Genomic DNA, 18389 nt, shown 5'->3' with positions numbered 1-18389 from the left:
GTTTAATTTTCTATGCAGATCCAGCTACAAACTATCAAAACTTAACTCACATCCAGTCAGAAGGAACTTAAATGGGGTAAAGGCTGGACAATTTTAAGACCAACAGCCATCAGTTTAAAAAAAAAGTGATCTAATTTTAAAACAGAAATAGTAATGCAAAAGGGACAAACTGTGAAGAAGAGCCAAGAATTTTCTAGGTTCACAGTTAGTGATTCCTAAAACATTATTCCAATGGATATATTTTGCAATGTTACAATGTAGATTCTGGTGACATCATGCTCATTATGGCTTCTTAACTCTTCAAAGATGACTAACTCTGAATTATACCCGTAGGAAATTTTTTCACCAAATCAGGAAAAGAAGTTACTTTAAAAAAGTTTCACACAAGAGAGCCGAGAAATTAATCCATCTAGTGTCACTGGGCTGGCTCAACACCCTATGAAACTGAACATAGTTCAGGATTTAAAAGCTAACCCCCAATTTGCAGTGGGAATAAAGATGCTATTAATGAGCACTCTACACAATTTCCTACAAGAAACATAGTTGCACACAGTGAAAGAGACTATACAGTTCATATGTATCTTAAATTAAGTGTGTCGCTAGCTAGATATTTACCAGCAGGATTGGGGGGTGTTTCCCTGATTGTATGCAGCACCTTCATGTCTCGTATGTTATGTATGTACAGAGACTCTTCTAGGCATACTATCAACCTCTAGAAAAAGGGGAGAGAAAAATACAAAGACAAAATTAAATATATTGAAAGGTATTTGTACAATTTCTTACAGACTACTACAACCGGTGTCCAAAAGACAATTTTCAAACACAAAGGTAGACAGTCCTTGCCCAATTCAGTCCTAGCCACTTCTGAGTTGATGGGAAGAATTAACATTAAGCTGAGACAACCTACATCTCTTTACAATACTGTTCTATACTGAAAAGTTACAGGCATATAGCTACATTAATCAAAGGTGTTAAAAAAATACACCCTTTCACTGACTTAGCTATAGTGACAAAACCCCTAGGGTAGATGCAGCTATGTTGGCAGAAGGCATCTTTCACCAAACTAAGGTAGCTATGTTGAAGGGTTTGTTTCTACATATGCAGGAAAACCCCTTCTGTTGGTATAGTTACTATAGTATGCATCTACACCGTGAGCTAAGCTGGTAGAGTCCCTGTAGCGTAGATTTACTTTCTGGCTTAGCAATAACTAACAAATTGGGTTACTTGCACATCCTGGTATTTATGATATATTTGCTAACTTAATGCAGCCCTCAAACCCACAAAGACGCTCCCAACTTCCACAGTATATCTCATATAGAAAGCATTACGTTTAAGGAACTTCTATATAGTTCTTTAATCAATTACTGAGAAGGATGCCCTGAGGGATGTTGCCCGACAATGTTCATACTCAGCAGAATTTCACACAAATTAAGAAGATAATTCATATACCCTTCCAGGGCTAGAAGCAGGAAAGATAAAATTAGCAGTTTCAAACTATTTTTTGGCACCAGAGGGAAACAGTACTTGGCAGGTGCCATCCTTCTAGCCTGTCAAGAGACAGCCCCACATACAAACATTATGACTTACCTGTCTATTGAGTTTGACAGCCAAGATTGTATTGGAATAGCTATAGTTGCAAATCTCAGTCCCCTTCTTAAAGTGGCAGACTTTCAGCTTGCGCGGGGCTTTGAGGCTAACTATGGCCACCAAGCTACTGGAGAAAAGCCTCTCTACGATGCATACATCTTCTGTGTCGGCTACGGAAAAGAGGGAAAGGGAAGTAAGAAATTCCATGTTGAGGAAAAAGTAGTCTACCGACCGCACCAAAGAAATAAGCCAAACTATATTCCACACACACTTTTTTGTGAGCTTCATTTGTGAACAGAACTACTGAATTCTGGTTTACGAAGCCCCTTCTTTAAATGGCATACGATTGTACAAGTTTGTAAAATGTGAGAGTATTTTTAAAATGGGGTTAACTGTTATTTGTGAAGACATCATTAATAGGATACTGAATGGTTATATCGAAGTCTCATAAAAGGAAAGGATCTTACATAGTATGGTATGTAGTGAATGAGTAGGTGACTGCCTAGAAACATTCCATGTATGTGAAAAGCTTTATGATACCAAGTAACCTGGAGTTTCTGCAAGATCTGCATACAGACAGAAAAACTATTGCACTCAAGGCAGTTGGTATACTTGTTGTTCTAAAATTGAAAGGGCTACCAGCTCTTCAAATGCAACTTATTTTCCGCAGAGGTCTCATATGAAAACTGACCAGACATGATCTGCAACAGCTGTAAGAACAGACATGAGGCATTCTGAAGTGAGCCTGAGCATCTGGATAATCCACTGAGCCACAGAAAGCAGTGGCTTTTTCCCTGATGGATCAATAGTGGCATTTTCTAGGACTGTTGGCTGTACAGATGCATTTAATATTCAAGTGGAAAGAAGAAATGACTCTTAAGTATCCAAAGATAACAGGAGAGTGCTTATCAGATACCTACAGCAATTCTAGAGCTGTAAATAAATATCTGCTAAAAGCCTGATGTTCCATTATAGATTCAGTCAAGACAAGCTCCTTGTGCCTTCCTGTCTTGATCCATTACTGTAAATCTACCATTTCAAAATCAATATTTGGATCAGTGCAGTGCTGATGTTTGCTGAACAGTAAAACTGCCAGAAAGAACTATCTCTGAGGGCTTCGGAGGCATCTGTTGGTAGTCAAACTGTTGATACTCTTCTCATCAGAAAACCCAGAAGTTGCCTGAAAGACTGCTTATTTGTCCAAGCTGTCTAGCACATGAACACAACCTATGCCATACCTGTTCAGTATGAGTAAGTTTATCTAGGTAAAAACTGAAAAATATTTGCTGACATATTTAAAGAGGTTCCCGAGTAAAACACACACACACACACACACACACACACACACACACACACACACACACACACACACACACACACACACACACACACACACACACACACACACACACACACACACACACACACACACACACACACACACACACACACGAAAAAGTCTCAATACCCAAAGAGGCTGTTGAAAGAGTTTATACAGTTTGGACCTCTCTTGTCCAGCATCCTGGGAACATGGCCAATCCTGGATGAGGGAATTCCCTCCCCGCTGCTGGCTCCTTCAGTCCAGCTGGGCTATCTGCGGGCCAGCCCCAGCGTTGGCTCTGTGGCTGGCTGGGCAGCTCCAGCCCCACTGCCAAATGGCACATTGCCTGATCAGGCTGCCGCAGCCTCAACCCCACTACCGGGCAGCATGTGGTCCCAGCCCTGCTGATTTTGCCAGGCTGCCACGGTTGGCTTCCTTTCCTGGGCTCCTGTGGCCTGTAGCCCCAACCCCACCGTTGGGCAGCAGGCAGCCCTAGCCATGCTACTGCTGGCATTGCTGCCTCCTGACTGACATGGCTGTACCAGGCTTCTCCTCTTGGGATGCTGTAGTCCCATCCTCACTGCCAGGTGGCAGAAAGTCCTGATCACGCTTTGCCCAGGCTGCTGTGGCCTCGCTGCTAGCAAACTTGCAGTGTTGCACCAGGCTCCCAGCTGCTGGCGCTCTTACCCTGGAGCTCATGACAGACCAAGGATACTGCCGGACAAGAGAATCCTGGATTTGGGAGGTGCAACCTGTACCAACTACTTTTCATTATTAAATGTGATGAAGATGAAGAATCCTTCAGTTTTAATTAGAATTTCTGATTAAATTAGAGCATCAGAAATAGTATTTTAACTTACTGAACTGTTACAAGGCACTTAAACATGTTTACACAGAAACAAACTTCTGTTCAAAATCTGAGGAAAAATTGAAATAGTTTGCTTAAAGCAGACTTGCAAAATTCTATTCATCCACTTTAGCGAGCCAAGCACTGGTGTGCCTGTGCATGTATCTTTTTTTAAACAGAGAAGAACCATTGATTAATTCTTCAATATAAGAACGACGAGCAAATAGCTTTTGTGTTTGGGCTAAGTTTTCACAATCATGGTTTAAAGCAGAGGATCTCAACCTTCTTGATGCCATGGGCACCTTTTTAAAAAAAAATCAGATAATTTATTAATACATAATTTTAATATGCCAAGGTATCACAGTTCCAAAAACAAAGAGGTAATGATGCATTTAGATTTTAAAATACACAGGTCACCACTTACTGTGATCAATTTGGTGCAAGTAGTAATCGACAATACAAGTTACACTCCTCAGATGCATTGCCATGTCACTCCAGAGTGAATTACAGCAAATACACCATTTTTACAAGAGGGAAGAAAGGAGGAGCAGAAAGCGCCTCCTTGCTCAGGATGGCTCCCTCCTCCCATATTGTGAAAAAGAATCAGCTCCTCCTTCCACCCACTCTCCCCTGACAACACAAGGCCGGGAATGAGAGGTGCCAAGAAGGTTCCAACTGGACCTGCCACTCTGCCAGACCTAGGAGTGGGACTGAAAAGCTTCTGAAACAGCAGCAGCAATGGTGTTGTCAGAGGCCAAGCTACACATGGGAAGTGGCATTCCGCAGAACTGATGTGGGACTTACAGGAAGGAGTGTAAATGATCATGGTCAAGAATGAAATGACCTGAACTCCTGGCAAATGCAACAATCATTAAGGGGACCAGCTCTGACAATACTCCACGCTGTGTGCTCCCAAATGATCAAACACCTTAAGAGCTAAGGCAGTTCCTTCAGTCTCACAGTAGAGAGCTAAGAGACTGGAGACAGAATCCTGAACAGATGGTTATCTATACAGAAAGGAAGATTTTATGATGGGCTTTAATGGAATCAAGCACTTAACATACTCAGTGAACCTCAGACCCTAGTTTATATTCCTTTGCATTTTTCTTCCCAACTGATAGAACCCATTCACTGGTGCCAAATCACAGATGCTTGCTACTAAACATCCAGTCAAATAATTGTCAGGCTATATAGGAAAGTACAAGGTATGTCTGGTTGAATTAAATAAGCAGTATTTTTAGAACACTAGGTTGGCTGCTCAGTACTGAAGCAGTTAATCTCATCCACCCTCTTAACCTTATCTAGTCTTTGCTACTTTCTCTCACCTTAGAAAATTACAGGCACAGAACACAAATTGGATACAAAGCACTTTAGCTTGATGTTCAAAATTTTCACAGATACAAACTCTGAATCCAATACTGTAAAAACAAATTAGCAAATTACTGTGCCACAAAATCTGTTTGAGAAACATAGGAAAAAAACAAAACAGTACTGTAAATGGATGTGTTCAACTGGCGGGGTGCCAGGGAAGAGAGGAGGAGATTGTGAGGAAAAAAAGATATCCATAGTAAAGATGTTAAGTAACGGTTAATTTACTAGGTGAGTAATTGATGGAATTTCTATCGACTATTCAACTAGTCAATAGGCACTTTCACATTCCTCCTTTGAAATGTACAGGAGCTCCCGGTGGATTTTCCACTGATCCCGGGTTCCACGGAAATGCCACGCTGGAGCCCGGGCTCAGCTGGGGAGTCCCCAGCTGATCCCAGGTTCAGCTGTGCGGCGCTGTCCCTTTCAAATGCCAAGGCATTTCAAAGGGACAGTGCCACATAGTTGATCCTGGGCTCAGCTGTGCAGCACTGCCCCTTTGAAGTACTACCTTGGCCCCCACCCCACCCTCTGCTTTGCTGCCTCTATCAGAGAGAGGCAGCAAGGGGGGGGTGGGTGGGAATCGACTAATTGACTGACTATCAGATAAGGACTGGGGGTATGTCTACACTACCCCGCTAGTTCGAACTAGCGGGGTAATGTATGCATACCGCACTTGCTAATGAAGCCCGGGATTTGAATTTCCCGGGCTTCATTAGCATAAGCGGGGAGCCGCCATTTTTAAATCCCCGCTGCTTCGAACCCCGTGTAGCGCGGCTACACGGGGCTCGAACTAGGTAGTTCGGACTAGGGTCCTATTCCGAACTACCGTTACTCCTCGTGAAACGAGGTGTACCGGTAGTTCAGAATAGGCACCCTAGTCCGAACTACCTAGTTCGAGCCCCGTGTAGCCGCGCTACACGGGGTTCGAAGCAGCGGGGATTTAAAAATGGCGGCTCCCCGCTTATGCTAATGAAGCCCGGGAAATTCAAATCCCGGGCTTCATTAGCAAGTGCGGTATGCATACATTACCCCGCTAGTTCGAACTAGCGGGGTAGTGTAGACATACCCTAGTTGACTATCTGATAAGCAGATGCTTAACATCCCTAATCCATAGTAGGATTACAGAATCGTCACTAGCAGCATGTAACATCTAAGACAAGAACCAATTAGATTAAAGTCCTAGATGGTTCATCTGTATTTCTACCACATCTTTCGACCAAGGTCATCAAAGCACATTACAAGCATTCACTATGCCTAACATGTCTGGTATTCGGAGGGGTGAACAGAGTTGTATAGGTCAGTGATTCCCAACCTTTTTGGGTGGTGGGTGCTGCGCGGAGCTGCCAGACCGCCCGGGGTGGGGACGCGCTAGGCGGTCGCACATAAATGCCCCAGCGGGCGCCACTGCATTGGGGACCACTGGTATAGGTTATGTGGTTTACGTGAAGTCACAGCACAAGTCTGTGGTGGGAGGCGGAGGAGGCGGGGAGAGAAGAGAAAAGACAAGACAAGACTCAGCTTCTCTCATTTAACCACCAGAAACACACTGCACATTTTGAGTCGAGTACTTGGCTGAGGCTATGTCTACACTAGCACTTTTGTCAGGAGGGTGAAAAAAAGCCAACACACCCTGACTGACATAAGTTACACTAACAACTCTGGTATAGACAGCACTATGTCAACAGGAAAGCATCTCCCACCAACAAAGCTACCACTGTTTGTTGGGGTGGTTTATGCTGATGGGAAAGCTCTCTACCATCAGCATACAGCAGCTACACTGGTGTCCTTATCGCAATGCAGCTGCAGCAATACAGCTGTGCCACTTAAAGGTCTCTAGCATAGACACAGCCGTAATGATCTTAGTGAGTGTGCACTTAAATTTTACAGTAGAAAAATACAAGAAATACTGATAGAGGATATAACTAGCACAGCATGGGCACAACCATATAGGAGCAGAGTCAACACCGATTCTGTCCAACTTCCACACCAAGTGAAACCCTAAAATGTGTTTCTGCAAAGTTACCCTGTGCTTAGCGTGTTATTAGGTATAAGTAAAATGACTAATCTGTTAAAACTGTTGCCAAATAATTGAATATTTTCCCCTCTCACTGAAAGGAATGGCATGAATGGCCCTTACTGAGAGCCACTCATGTGGTCCACTATCTAGCCTAGGCTGTCTGCCACTGGTCCGAAACAATCCCAACAGATCCCAGGAAGCATCATGGACATGTCCTCTGGATAGGGCACTAACCTAGGAGTCAGGAGATGTGGGCAGAGTGCTGACTTAGTGATTTCCCGAAGGGTGCTGGACTCCTACATTACCCCCAATTCCATTCCCAAAGCCCCTGTTATTCTCCGCCCCACCTCTTCCTGTTCCCATGCCTGGGGAGGCTGTCAGTAGGTGCTGAACACCCACTATTCGCCCTCCCCTTGGGTGCTCCAGCCCAGAGCACACAGAGTTGGCAGACATGGATCTGGGTTCTGTGGCGGTTCTGCCATGGATCTGTTGTGTGACCTGGAGCGTATCTCTGTGCTTCTGCTTCCCACATCATTGGTCTGTCTTGCCTATTCAGATTGTAAGCTTCTGAGAAAGTGACTATCTACATGTATTTGTAGTACAGTGCCTACCACAGTGGAAAACCCACTGCTGCCTTTAGGAGGTGCAGGAATAAAAAAAATAAGCATTAACTTTGATTTAATGGTATATTACCGCTGAACTCTATTGCTAATTTAGATGTTAATGTTAACAGCTGACATCACTGCCTATAGAGAACATGGGAAAGAAAAAATGTTCGTATAGGTTGAACCTCCCTTGTTCAGCACTCTCGGAACCTGAGTGGCCCCAAACCACAGAGTTTGCCAGACAATGGGGGGGGGGGGGGGAGGAGAGGGAGGGTGTTCAAGGCACCCTACCCAGGTGTAGGGCTCTGCTCCCAGCTGGGGCTGTGGTCCCAGCTGCTGCTGCTGCCAGCCCCCCATCGAGCCAGCCCTGGCTGGGGCTGTGTCACTCCACCATGCCAGCCCTAGGCAGGGGACAACCCTGCTACCTCCAACTGTGGCCAGGGCTGTGCTCTCTGTCACCAGCCCCAGCCAGGACTGCGCTCCTGACTGCCAACCCTGCTGCCCCCAGCTAAGCTGGTACTGTGCTCCCCCACTGCACCAACCCTGACCGAGCTTGTGTTTTGCACCACACTAGTCTCAGGTGGAGCTGTACTCCCCACCTCGCCAGCCTCTGTGGGGTTGCGCTCCTAGCCACTGGCCCCACTGCCTCTTGACCCACCTGGGGCCACATTCCTTGCCACCAGCCCTAGCCAAGGCTGTGCTCCCCCCCATGCTAGCCCCGCTGGGGATGCACATCTGAAACTGGGCAGCCGGGGCTCTCTGGTCCAGCAATGGATGTTGCCAGACCAGAGAATCCCGGATTTTAGAGGTTCAACCTGTATTCTGAAAATCTGCAGATTGCCCACCACTTTGTTAGACCATCTGCATTAGTTGATGCTCTGTTCACATTTTGAAAGCCTTCTTCATGAGTATAATGAGTAAAGACTCATCCTGCACTCCATGCTTTAGCTGCATTTTTAGAAGAAGAAGAAAAAGAGAGGTTGCTGAGCTGCTGTAAGCTAGCCTGACTTGACCTGTGCCCATGGGGCATAGAATTCCTGCCACAGAGAAGTAAAGAATAAATCAAGATATTTCCATTGTGTATGTATAATTATCTTCCCTTCAGTTATTCAGAAAGTATTGAAATTACTTGGCAACACATGTAACAATATCGTAATGTTACTTACAACTAATGACACCCTATGCACAGGTAGCCTAGCTCTGCAGAAACACATTTTGGGGTTTCTCGGTGTAGAAGTTGGACAAAATGGGTTTAGCATGAGTGGCATCTCCAATGGGTGGATCTTGGAAAATAACCAATTTTACAGTATCCAATTCAGCTTCAGTTAGTTGGGGTAGGACATGGGTGGAGAAAAGGGGAAAGGAAGGCTGCAGACATTTCATGGGTTATTGTGAGGAAAGCAGAAGCTATCAAGTAGCAAGACCTTAAACTGTTCTTTTTTTAATTATTATTACAAGTTGTCTCTTTAGCAAAGACACTGGGATACATAGCAATGACATAATTAGGAATCTGGGTTTTTTATTAAATTGAATGAAGGCTATGCTAACTATGGTCACCTTTCCTAAAGGCCAGAAAAAATTAAGACCTCATAAGATCATCTCCACGTACATCACATTGCATTACGCAGTAACTGACTTGGCAGCCAGAAAACATCATTTAGCACCAGATTTCACAGCATGCCACCTATGTCTGCAAGCTACAATATAATGCAAACCGCTTAACCATCCAACAGTTTGTTTCATGTGCATGTGATATTTCACAATTAAAACTTTAGCTACATGACTTACAACCGAGCCTTTAGGAAAACAGTTAGACCTGGCTTAGTCTGTACAAACATAAGAGAAAAAGACACTTACTGCATTCATAGATTTGTTCCAGTTTGTCCACAGAAGAAAGGGAGAAGAATTTGTAACCTGACTTACTGCCAACAGCTAGGGACCTGAAAAGAGACATTGGATTATTCTATTAAAAACATAAATCGAAGAGACCATGAATAGACTAGAAAACAGCTAATTTCAAAACTGTTGTTTTGTGATCAGTTCAACAAGAACTGTAGTTAAGAAGCTTGGCAGAAAAACGAACAGAAGACACTGATTACAATTTTCTGAACAGAGAGAAAAATCAGATGGTTTCAGCATTTGCCCCAAATGGGAAATCTAACCTTGTTTCATGTTTCAGATTTTTAACAAAGCACACCACAGCCTAACTTTTAAGCCTGCAATCTGAAGCAAACACACTAGTAATTTCTTTACCCCATTATGTAGCTGAAATAAAAAGTTTTAGAGTTGAAAAGGTTTCTTTTTAAAATAAAGAATGTGCCTATGTTTTGCTTCTTGATGATGCACAAGATTTTTTTCTACAAAGTTTCTGTCAGTTTTTCCACCTGAGAAGTTATGGAATGTCAACTCTGGTTTTGCAAGAGGACTCATTGGTGGGGGGAGTCTCAGTTGTTAGCTCTCAACAGTTCAACACTTGTACCAATCTGTATCTTTAAACACAACCCTTCCGTCTCTAAAATGCTAGACACTGATGTTAAACAGATGTTAAGAAGGACAGAACAAAAAGTTTTAAACAATTTACCTTATTCCCTTCCCTCTCTCTGCCCTGTTTGTACTTTTATCTTATAATGACATTTCATTAATTTTTCAGAGTTTTCAAGAACAAGACTTCAATTTTTAATTAAAAAGAACCCACAAACAGCAAAACATGACATGCCACATTCCCCCCCCCCTTTCAGATCACTTTTTAAATCAGCAGTTAAAATAATTGTACATAAATATCCTATTATCCTTAACAGTTCATACATTTGGTTAACAATGTGAGCATGTGGCAATTCAGTTTGTACATTCCAGAAACTGGAACTCTGACCCACCAGGCATACAAACGCTTTCAACACACTTGAAAGGCTTTAAAAAAATCTGTCAACTATAAGCCCGAAGACTATCTAAAGCCTATCAGCCAAGGTGAAGAACACTAGCATCATCACCAAACCCAAACACACACAATTTCCTACTTTAAAGGATGTTAACTAAACCATAAAATTGCAACAATTGACACGTTTGACACTACCAACACCTTTAATAGTTCTATATTTACAACATCTAGGACAAGAAGCAACAATAAATCTCTCCAGAATCAACAATCTTATTAAATCAGATTTTTTAATACAGATACAAGTGTAGTAAGATGAAGGCCTGAAACAAAAGTCCATGTGGCACAGGCCTGATATGAGGCTTGAGACCTACCTACCAACGGTCAGGACTTAGCTATGCTTTATAATAGCAAAGTTGCGAGCAAGAGGCAGGAACTAATGGAACCTCACACGAACAGGACTGATAGTGTAAAATGCGAATTGGTAATAGGTGCTAGAGATGTTAAAATTAAATTAAAAACTAATGGAATAGTCAATGGAATTTCCATCGACTATTTGATTAGTCGATAAGGGTGCTTCCGCTTTGAAATGTAGCAAGAGCCTGCCTGGCTGTTGCTACATTTCAAAAGCGGAAGTTCCCTGTGGTGTTCTGCCTTTGAAATGTACAAGAGCCCCAGCATCTCAAAGATTGAAATGTAGTGTGAAGCCCAGGGTCAGCAGGGAGTCCCCATGCAGCGCTTCCACTTTGAAATAGACAAGAGCCCCAATGGGGACTCTTTCTGATAGAGGCAGTGGAGGGATGGGGGAGGAGCGACTAGTTGGTCGACTATCCGATAAGCTTTTGCTTAGTCACTAACACCCCTAATAGTGAAGAACAGTAAATGGTACTAGCTATCGGCTGTAAAATAGAAATAGGTACTAGGCAGAGGTTGAAAGTAAATAAAATGGACCTTAGTACCCCACACTCACCACTAGGGATGATAAAAATTCTATCAATTACCCGATTAGTTGATAGGCAGCTCGGCTCAGTTCTGGCTCATGCTGGGTGCCAGACCAAACCCCACTGCGGTTCTGCAATTTAAAAGCCGGTGTGAGCTGGAACTGAGTCGGGCTGCCTGCCCAGCTAGCAGCAGCCCCTGTGCGCAGGAGTCCCAGGACCAGCTGTGCATAGGGACTGCTGCCGCGATAGAGGCAGCAGCAAGGAGGAGGGGTGGGGAATGGGCAGCACCGCAGAAAGGGTGCTGGGAGGAACTGGCTTTTAAGCCAGCTGAGGGGGAGGGGTGCAAGTAGTCGACTACTCCTTTACATCCCTACTCCCCACAAATAATAGGGACATATCGACCCAGGTTCAGAAAAGGATCTAAAATCACAGCATGATGGATAAAGATGTTTTGATTGAATCACCAGGTGCAGGGTGACGGGTGGTACCTAAGTAACATCAGAGGATGGCAACCTGACATGTCAGGAGGGATGTGTTACTTGTTTATACCCGTATATAAAGTTATATCTTGGATGGGCTGTCTTTGTCTGGCCTAGGGGGCAGTTGGACCTTCTACTGGCTCAGCGGATCCATTGTCTGGGTGAACACAGGCATAGTGGCTGGTAGAACCTACTCACATTATTACTGTACTTCGTTTGACAATAAGCCTGGTTTGGGAAACACTGCTCTAGTGCAACAGCTGCAGTGCGGCAGGGTCCCAACCCTTCCAGGCAACCCAGATGGCGTCCCAGGCAGCCTAGTTGAGCAGCCCCACTGTGGTGCACCAGGCTCCCAGCCCTGCCAGACAGACCCACTGGGGCGCACCTGGCTGCTCAGCTGATGGGATCTAGGCGCCTGGCCCCATTGGCAGCTTGCTGCCAGCATCCCACAGTCCAGCCTGTCCGCAGGTCTCCGAAGCACCAGCCCTCCACCAGGACTCTCTGGTCCTGGAACATCCATGGTCCTATCGGACCACTGATGTTGCCAGACCAGAGACTCCCGGTTTACGGAGGTTCAACCTAGCGATATAAGCATTTGCTTATTGCATAGTTGACTCATGACTCAACTAGTTGCTCTCCTCCCTTGCTGCCTCTATCAGCAGCGGTGAGGTAGGGGCACAGTGGGAAACTGGTGGCGGTTCTGCCTTTGAAATGGAGCAAGAGTGGGTCTCTTGCTACATTTCAGAAGTAGAAGCGCGGCAGGGAGCACAGGACCAGTGGGGGACTCAAGCTGCTTTTGAAATGTACAAGAGCCCCGTAGGGCCCTTACTACATTTCAAAGGCGGAGGTGCCCTTATTGACTAATCGAGTAGTCAACGGAAATTCCATTGACTATTTGATTAGTTGATTAATCTAAATTTAACATCCCTAGTTCAACCTAAGTAGTAGAATGGAGGAAGTTGAGACAGATCAAACTTATTCTCAACACAAAGCAGAGGACCAGTTCTTTTAGTTAGAATGTCGAACTATCAAGAATGCTCCCCTTCAATTGCTTACTCTCCACCAGGACAGCAGAATCAGAAACTGACATTTGACTACCTCTCTCATCTCAACACCTGATGACATTAAAGAGCTATCAATGGGTTCTGAAGAACATACCTCTACTTCCTCAAATACTCTTTGACCAGAAGGAAAGTTATTATAATGTGTGATCCTGAAGGATAGGAAAGAGCTCAAACAGAACAAAGAGGTGAATGCATCGGTGTTCCCAGCAAGTACAGAGGCAGGAATGCAAGTGTACTGAAAGCGGAGGGAGGAGATTCCCAACAAGTGTGGAGCATTGTAAATAACAATTTTTATTTACCTTGAGCATTAGCAAATTGGAGCATGCTATAATTTTAAAAGTCTAAACTTTTGCTACAAATACAGAATTAAGAGAGGCTGTTAAGGAAAAAAGACAGTGCTAACAAGACACAAGGATAGATTAGACTTAAGGGCCTATAATTGGCTCATGTGATTCAGGGTACAGTAATGAGATTAGGGATGAAAAATATTTTTGATGGTGCCTGCGAGTACCACTATAATTAAAGTTATGTCAACATTTTCATTATAAATTCTTGTTCAGGGCTTTATTTCTTAACAGAAAAAAAAATCAAACACCGATAATTGTCTTTGTCCAAGTGAAAGGATTTGTTCTGAAAACAATTATTACAATTAAACTCAGACATTTTAGAGAAAAATTGGTGTTATAATTCAACTTGTTTTTTAAAAAAAACAAACTTCACAGGTTGTCTAATGTTAAGTATCGGCTTTCTAGTATAGATTTGAAATAGCTGTGGCTTCAAATTTTAAGGCACTGTAAAGTATCATCTCCAAACAACTTCACCAAATTGTTATTGCATGTAAATAATACTTTAGTTGTAAGATTACCCACTGTTTGTAATTAATTTTCACATATAAATTTCTACCCTGTGGCAATTCAGAAGAAATTTATAACCACAAACAGGATATATTAATCGATTCACAAGCAAGCACCAACAGAACCCAATTTTAGTCTCATACTCCCTTCTAAACCTATATATTCAAGCTTTTCTTAATATTTTGGGAGAGGTTTAGTTATATATTATTCAGATTTCCTGAAAGCTTCTACTATGTAGCAGTGCTAATGCACCTGAATCCTGATCTGCAATCCCCTCCAAATTATCCCAGACTTTTCTAATCAGGGATTAGCAGTCGTGCTGATTTATGTAATGATAAATATAACAAGGAAATTAAGTCTAAACTCAAATTAAATGTCTTGGTCTCTGAGAATTGTCTCACTCCCATGTTCTCACTTAGTTGAAATTACTACCCTCAAAACAAAGCATGAACCAGGATAAAGAGTTCTTCTCACTATAGCATCGAAGGTGTGAATAGTATTTTTCATGCAGAAGTCCCAAAGCACCAAAACATTCCCAATACAAGACAGATTTTGGATCCTGGATAAAATTAAACCCATGCACTCCTATTTTGATAAAAAGGCAAGTAAAATCTTTTGTGAATGGTACTTAAATTACTAGAGGCTACTGTCTCACTACATTCAGCACCAATGAAAGTACATCTAAAATGATATTTTCTAAGAAAGACAATGAAGAATGGGATACCTGCTTGATTACATCTTGGAACTATATTTCTTTAAATTGAAAAACTATGCAATGCTACAGGAACTTGTGTGTTGGCAGTATTCTTTAAAGTTCCAACATTACAACTTCAGTAAGTATGTACCAAGTGCACCTACAATAACATATGTTTGTAATTGCTTCTGATGCACTGAAGCAATCATTTGATCATTTTTTCCACTGAAATTTAGAACATTAAATTCAAATCTTACCTTCTGAAGTTTCTATCTATACACTAAAACAAGTTAATTGAGTGGTGCAGCAAATTTCCAATTCCTTCATTCTCTACCTTAATTTCATTTTAAACCAAACTATTTCATATTCAGAACTTTAGACTTAGAACGCATCCTGGCTATCTACCCTATGACATACTCGATCAATATTTCAAAGAGAACTGCTTTTTCAACAGAACCCTTTAAGATCTGCTGTTTTATATGCTGAAGATGTATATTTTAATATATCTGCTTCAAGTTGGGCCAGTTATCAATAAATCTGCTTCCTAATCAAAGAGAGTGTGATTTGTTCTGCTTTACCTTTCAACGTCTCATAAGTTTAATACCATCTGCCTTTATTCTTTTTGGTTTGAGCAACACTTGCAGAAGAAAAAGTGCCCCCATTATGTAGACACCCCAAACAGGTACTCTGAAGAAATAATTTTGGTCAACTGTAATTCATAGCAATGATAAACTTTCAGTAACAAGGGACCACAGAGTCTAATGAGAAATAGTCTCAAAGAGCAGTTTACTAAATAAAGCTTCCTATGCTAAATTAAATATTTAACTATTGCTAATGAAACTTTAAGAACAACTACACAGGCAAAAAATATTGAAGCAGGGAGCTATCCTGCACAGTTATCATGAAACATTTTCCTCTGCATGCAAACTGTTATGGTTTAAAAACAAACTCAAAGGACACTTGGGGGGGGGGGGATCAGTATTTGTGTTAAGAAAGTGAAAGAGTAAAGTTTTTAGGCTTGTGAATTTGGTCAGCATATTTAACTTTAAAAAAGTTAGAAGCTAGTCCTTTAAAATAGTAATAAAGATGAAGTAGTAATTCCTCGTTTGGCTTGATTTACATAGTAACTGATAGGGATAGAAAAAGCTGTGTGCTTAGCATTAAATAAAAAATGTGCATATTCTGTATGCTTGAGTGCATGCCAAACTTTATAAAGCATGGGTTCTTAGCCTTTTTCTTTCTGAGGTACTCCCAACATGCTATAACAACTCTGTGGTCCATCAGTGTCACAACAATTATATTTCTGCATAGAAAAGCCAGGGATAGCATTAGGAGCTACCAGGAGAGTATCTGCCCCAAGCCCCATGACATGGGAGTCCCCATAAAGTTAAATTGTGCAAGCTTGGCTTCAGCCCCTAGAACTACAACAGAAGCAACCGTTAAAAATAGCTACTCTCATTCTCCCATTTCCTTTTGCTTCCCAAGATGAATTCCTCCCTTCTCAGTACCAGATTTCCATTTGGTTATTCACCCCTAAATCTCTTAAGCATTTTCAAGAGCTCAATCCTTCTTTCCATAATTCTTATAACCTTTTCTTCTTCCTGTTATCCATGTTTAAACTGAAGATGGTTATTCTTTCATATGTATGGATTTATTTCTCCCCAACACATCAACCACCACTTTCTGTGGATTTAGATTACAAATACAAAACAGCATTCCACAGCTAAGGAGACCGAGACACATTCACAAAACTAAAACATGAAGTTCCAATGGTCAAATAATTTTGGATATAAGGATGATGTGAAGTGTACTACTTCTCTCTAGAACTCAAAATACATAAAAATACGTGATTTTTAAGGACCCTGTTGTTCTTTATAAAAAGAGGCTGCCCATGCACTTTTGAGAAAAATAAAACATTGAAGGGAGCATCTGCTAATAAAGAATCTCTGAAAGTTATTGCACATTATTTCATCACCACAGAGAGAGGGTTAAGAGAAAGTTACCTGAAAATATGACAACAATGAGTTGCAATCCCATGCCTCACTAACTCCTTGGAGTCCCATCCCTCAGTCTACCCTAGAGAATGGACACCGTAAAGTGAACGAGGGAGACATCCCAGGGAGACCAAAACAGAGGAGCACATCTCAAGGATAACAACTAATCACAGACTACACACACTTTATGGTGTTATAAGTAGGGAGGTTTAGCAAGTGCCCCCTTTTATGTAACCTTTAAAGATTGCATATGATAGCCTAGGCCTTATGCCTGCACCTGCCACATATTTACTGCATAACCATAAAAAAGTCAGTTAGTCTCACGGTGCCTTAGTTTCCCCAGCTGTAAAATGAGAATGATGCTGACCCAGCTCTGACAAGCACTGTGATCTAGGGACCAAAAGCACTTGCAGAAGCATTATCTTAGGAGTTGGGGAACTGAAAAAAGAAGTGCACCCTCGAAATCAAAACTGGAGAGGTTCACAAGAAGAGCCAGTACCCCATCCTATCCAGTGGGGGAGGAGAGGTGGATGGGGACTAAGCAAGGTGCTGGGACACTTTGTGAAAGGGCCCGGCTGCTGAAAACCACTGATCAAAACTGTACCCCCTGTATATAATGGAAACCACTTCAAGCCACGGGTGCAGCAGCAGCAGCCACATGCCTCTTTCCAAGACCTATGGGAGCGAGGGCTATGGAGGGGGCACGCTCTCAGCATTGCCGGTAAGCTGTGCACTTGTGCAGCTGCCCAGGAGAGATTCAAATGCCGCCCAAACTGACTCGCAGCGCGCCCCGCCCCCCCAGCCAGGTTTTGTGTTTTTGTGGGTGGTGCCCATCCCCACACGCGCACAGAAATATTCCGCACATGGCTGGAATGAGAGGGCACCTGGGCTACAGCTCTATGCCGGGGAAAGGGGGCGCACTCCAGCAATGGGGAGGACCTGGGGGGGGGGGTCAGACTCCCCGCCCCCCACCACAGAAAAAGGCTGCACCGCCCGCCCCGCCCCCACCCGACTCCCCCCCCCAGCCACGCCCCCCCCCTTACGTGTTGTCCTGGTTGAAGTTGGCGAAGAGCAGCTGGCCGGAGCCGCCCTCCCCGCTCTGACTGGCCAGGTTCATGGCGCCTCCCTGGGCGGCGGGAGCCCCGGCCGGCGGGGAGCTGGGGGGGGGCTCGGGCTCAGCGGGCCCCGCTCGGCTCCGACCGCCCCCTCATCCCTTCCAGCGCCTTGTTTACGCTCCGGTAGCTGGAGCCTGAGCGCGCCTGCGCCATCCCGCCCCTATCCCCCATAACCTCCCAATCCACACCAAGCGCGCTCGGCGGCCCGGCCACCGTACTGCGGCGCGCGCGCCTGCGCGCTTGAGGGGGGGGCTCCGGGAAGCTTGGAAACTGCGCATGCGCTACTGTCGTAGCGGGCGCCTTGCAGCTGCCTGGAGCTAAGTGGGCTCTGGCTGGGACAGGCGCTGGATGGGGGGTGTGGCGCGCTGCTGTGTGTAATAGGAGCGTTGCTTCCCGCAGAGCCTAATGAATCTGTCAGTTATGGAGGCTCCTTACCAATGTTCCTGCTAAACTTTTCCACCTTGTGCGGAATAATTTTTTTTATCTGCACTGAGTTATGTGCAAATGCACCACCAATAGGAAAAAAAAAAACAACCCTAGCTATGGGCGCTATGTGAATCAGCTGGGTGGTGTCTGAATTTGTTCTCAGTGGTGGCTTACAGGGAACACTCTGCCTTAGCCCAGCTCC

General features: G+C 43.7%; 1 protein-coding gene across 1 annotated transcript in view; it reads right to left on the bottom strand.

Annotated features, from left to right (window-relative positions):
- WIPI2 (WD repeat domain, phosphoinositide interacting 2) overlaps positions 1-17966 on the bottom strand; it is a 39506-nt gene extending 21540 nt beyond the window's left edge. The window contains exons 1-4 of the mRNA XM_075899652.1: positions 17690-17966; positions 9606-9688; positions 1588-1757; positions 616-712 (exon numbers count right to left, since the gene is read on the bottom strand). Of these exons, the coding sequence (XP_075755767.1) occupies positions 616-712; positions 1588-1757; positions 9606-9688; positions 17690-17763 (424 nt within the window). The 5' untranslated portion in view covers positions 17764-17966. The remainder of the gene's footprint in view (positions 1-615; positions 713-1587; positions 1758-9605; positions 9689-17689) is intronic.
- Positions 17967-18389: the final 423 nt, after the last annotated feature.

Source organism: Pelodiscus sinensis, chromosome 16, assembly GCF_049634645.1.
Source record: "Pelodiscus sinensis isolate JC-2024 chromosome 16, ASM4963464v1, whole genome shotgun sequence".
Lineage (NCBI taxonomy): Eukaryota > Metazoa > Chordata > Testudines > Trionychidae > Pelodiscus > Pelodiscus sinensis.
The sequence above is the reverse complement of the archived record's forward strand: the minus strand, read 5'-3'. Positions and strand labels throughout refer to the sequence as shown.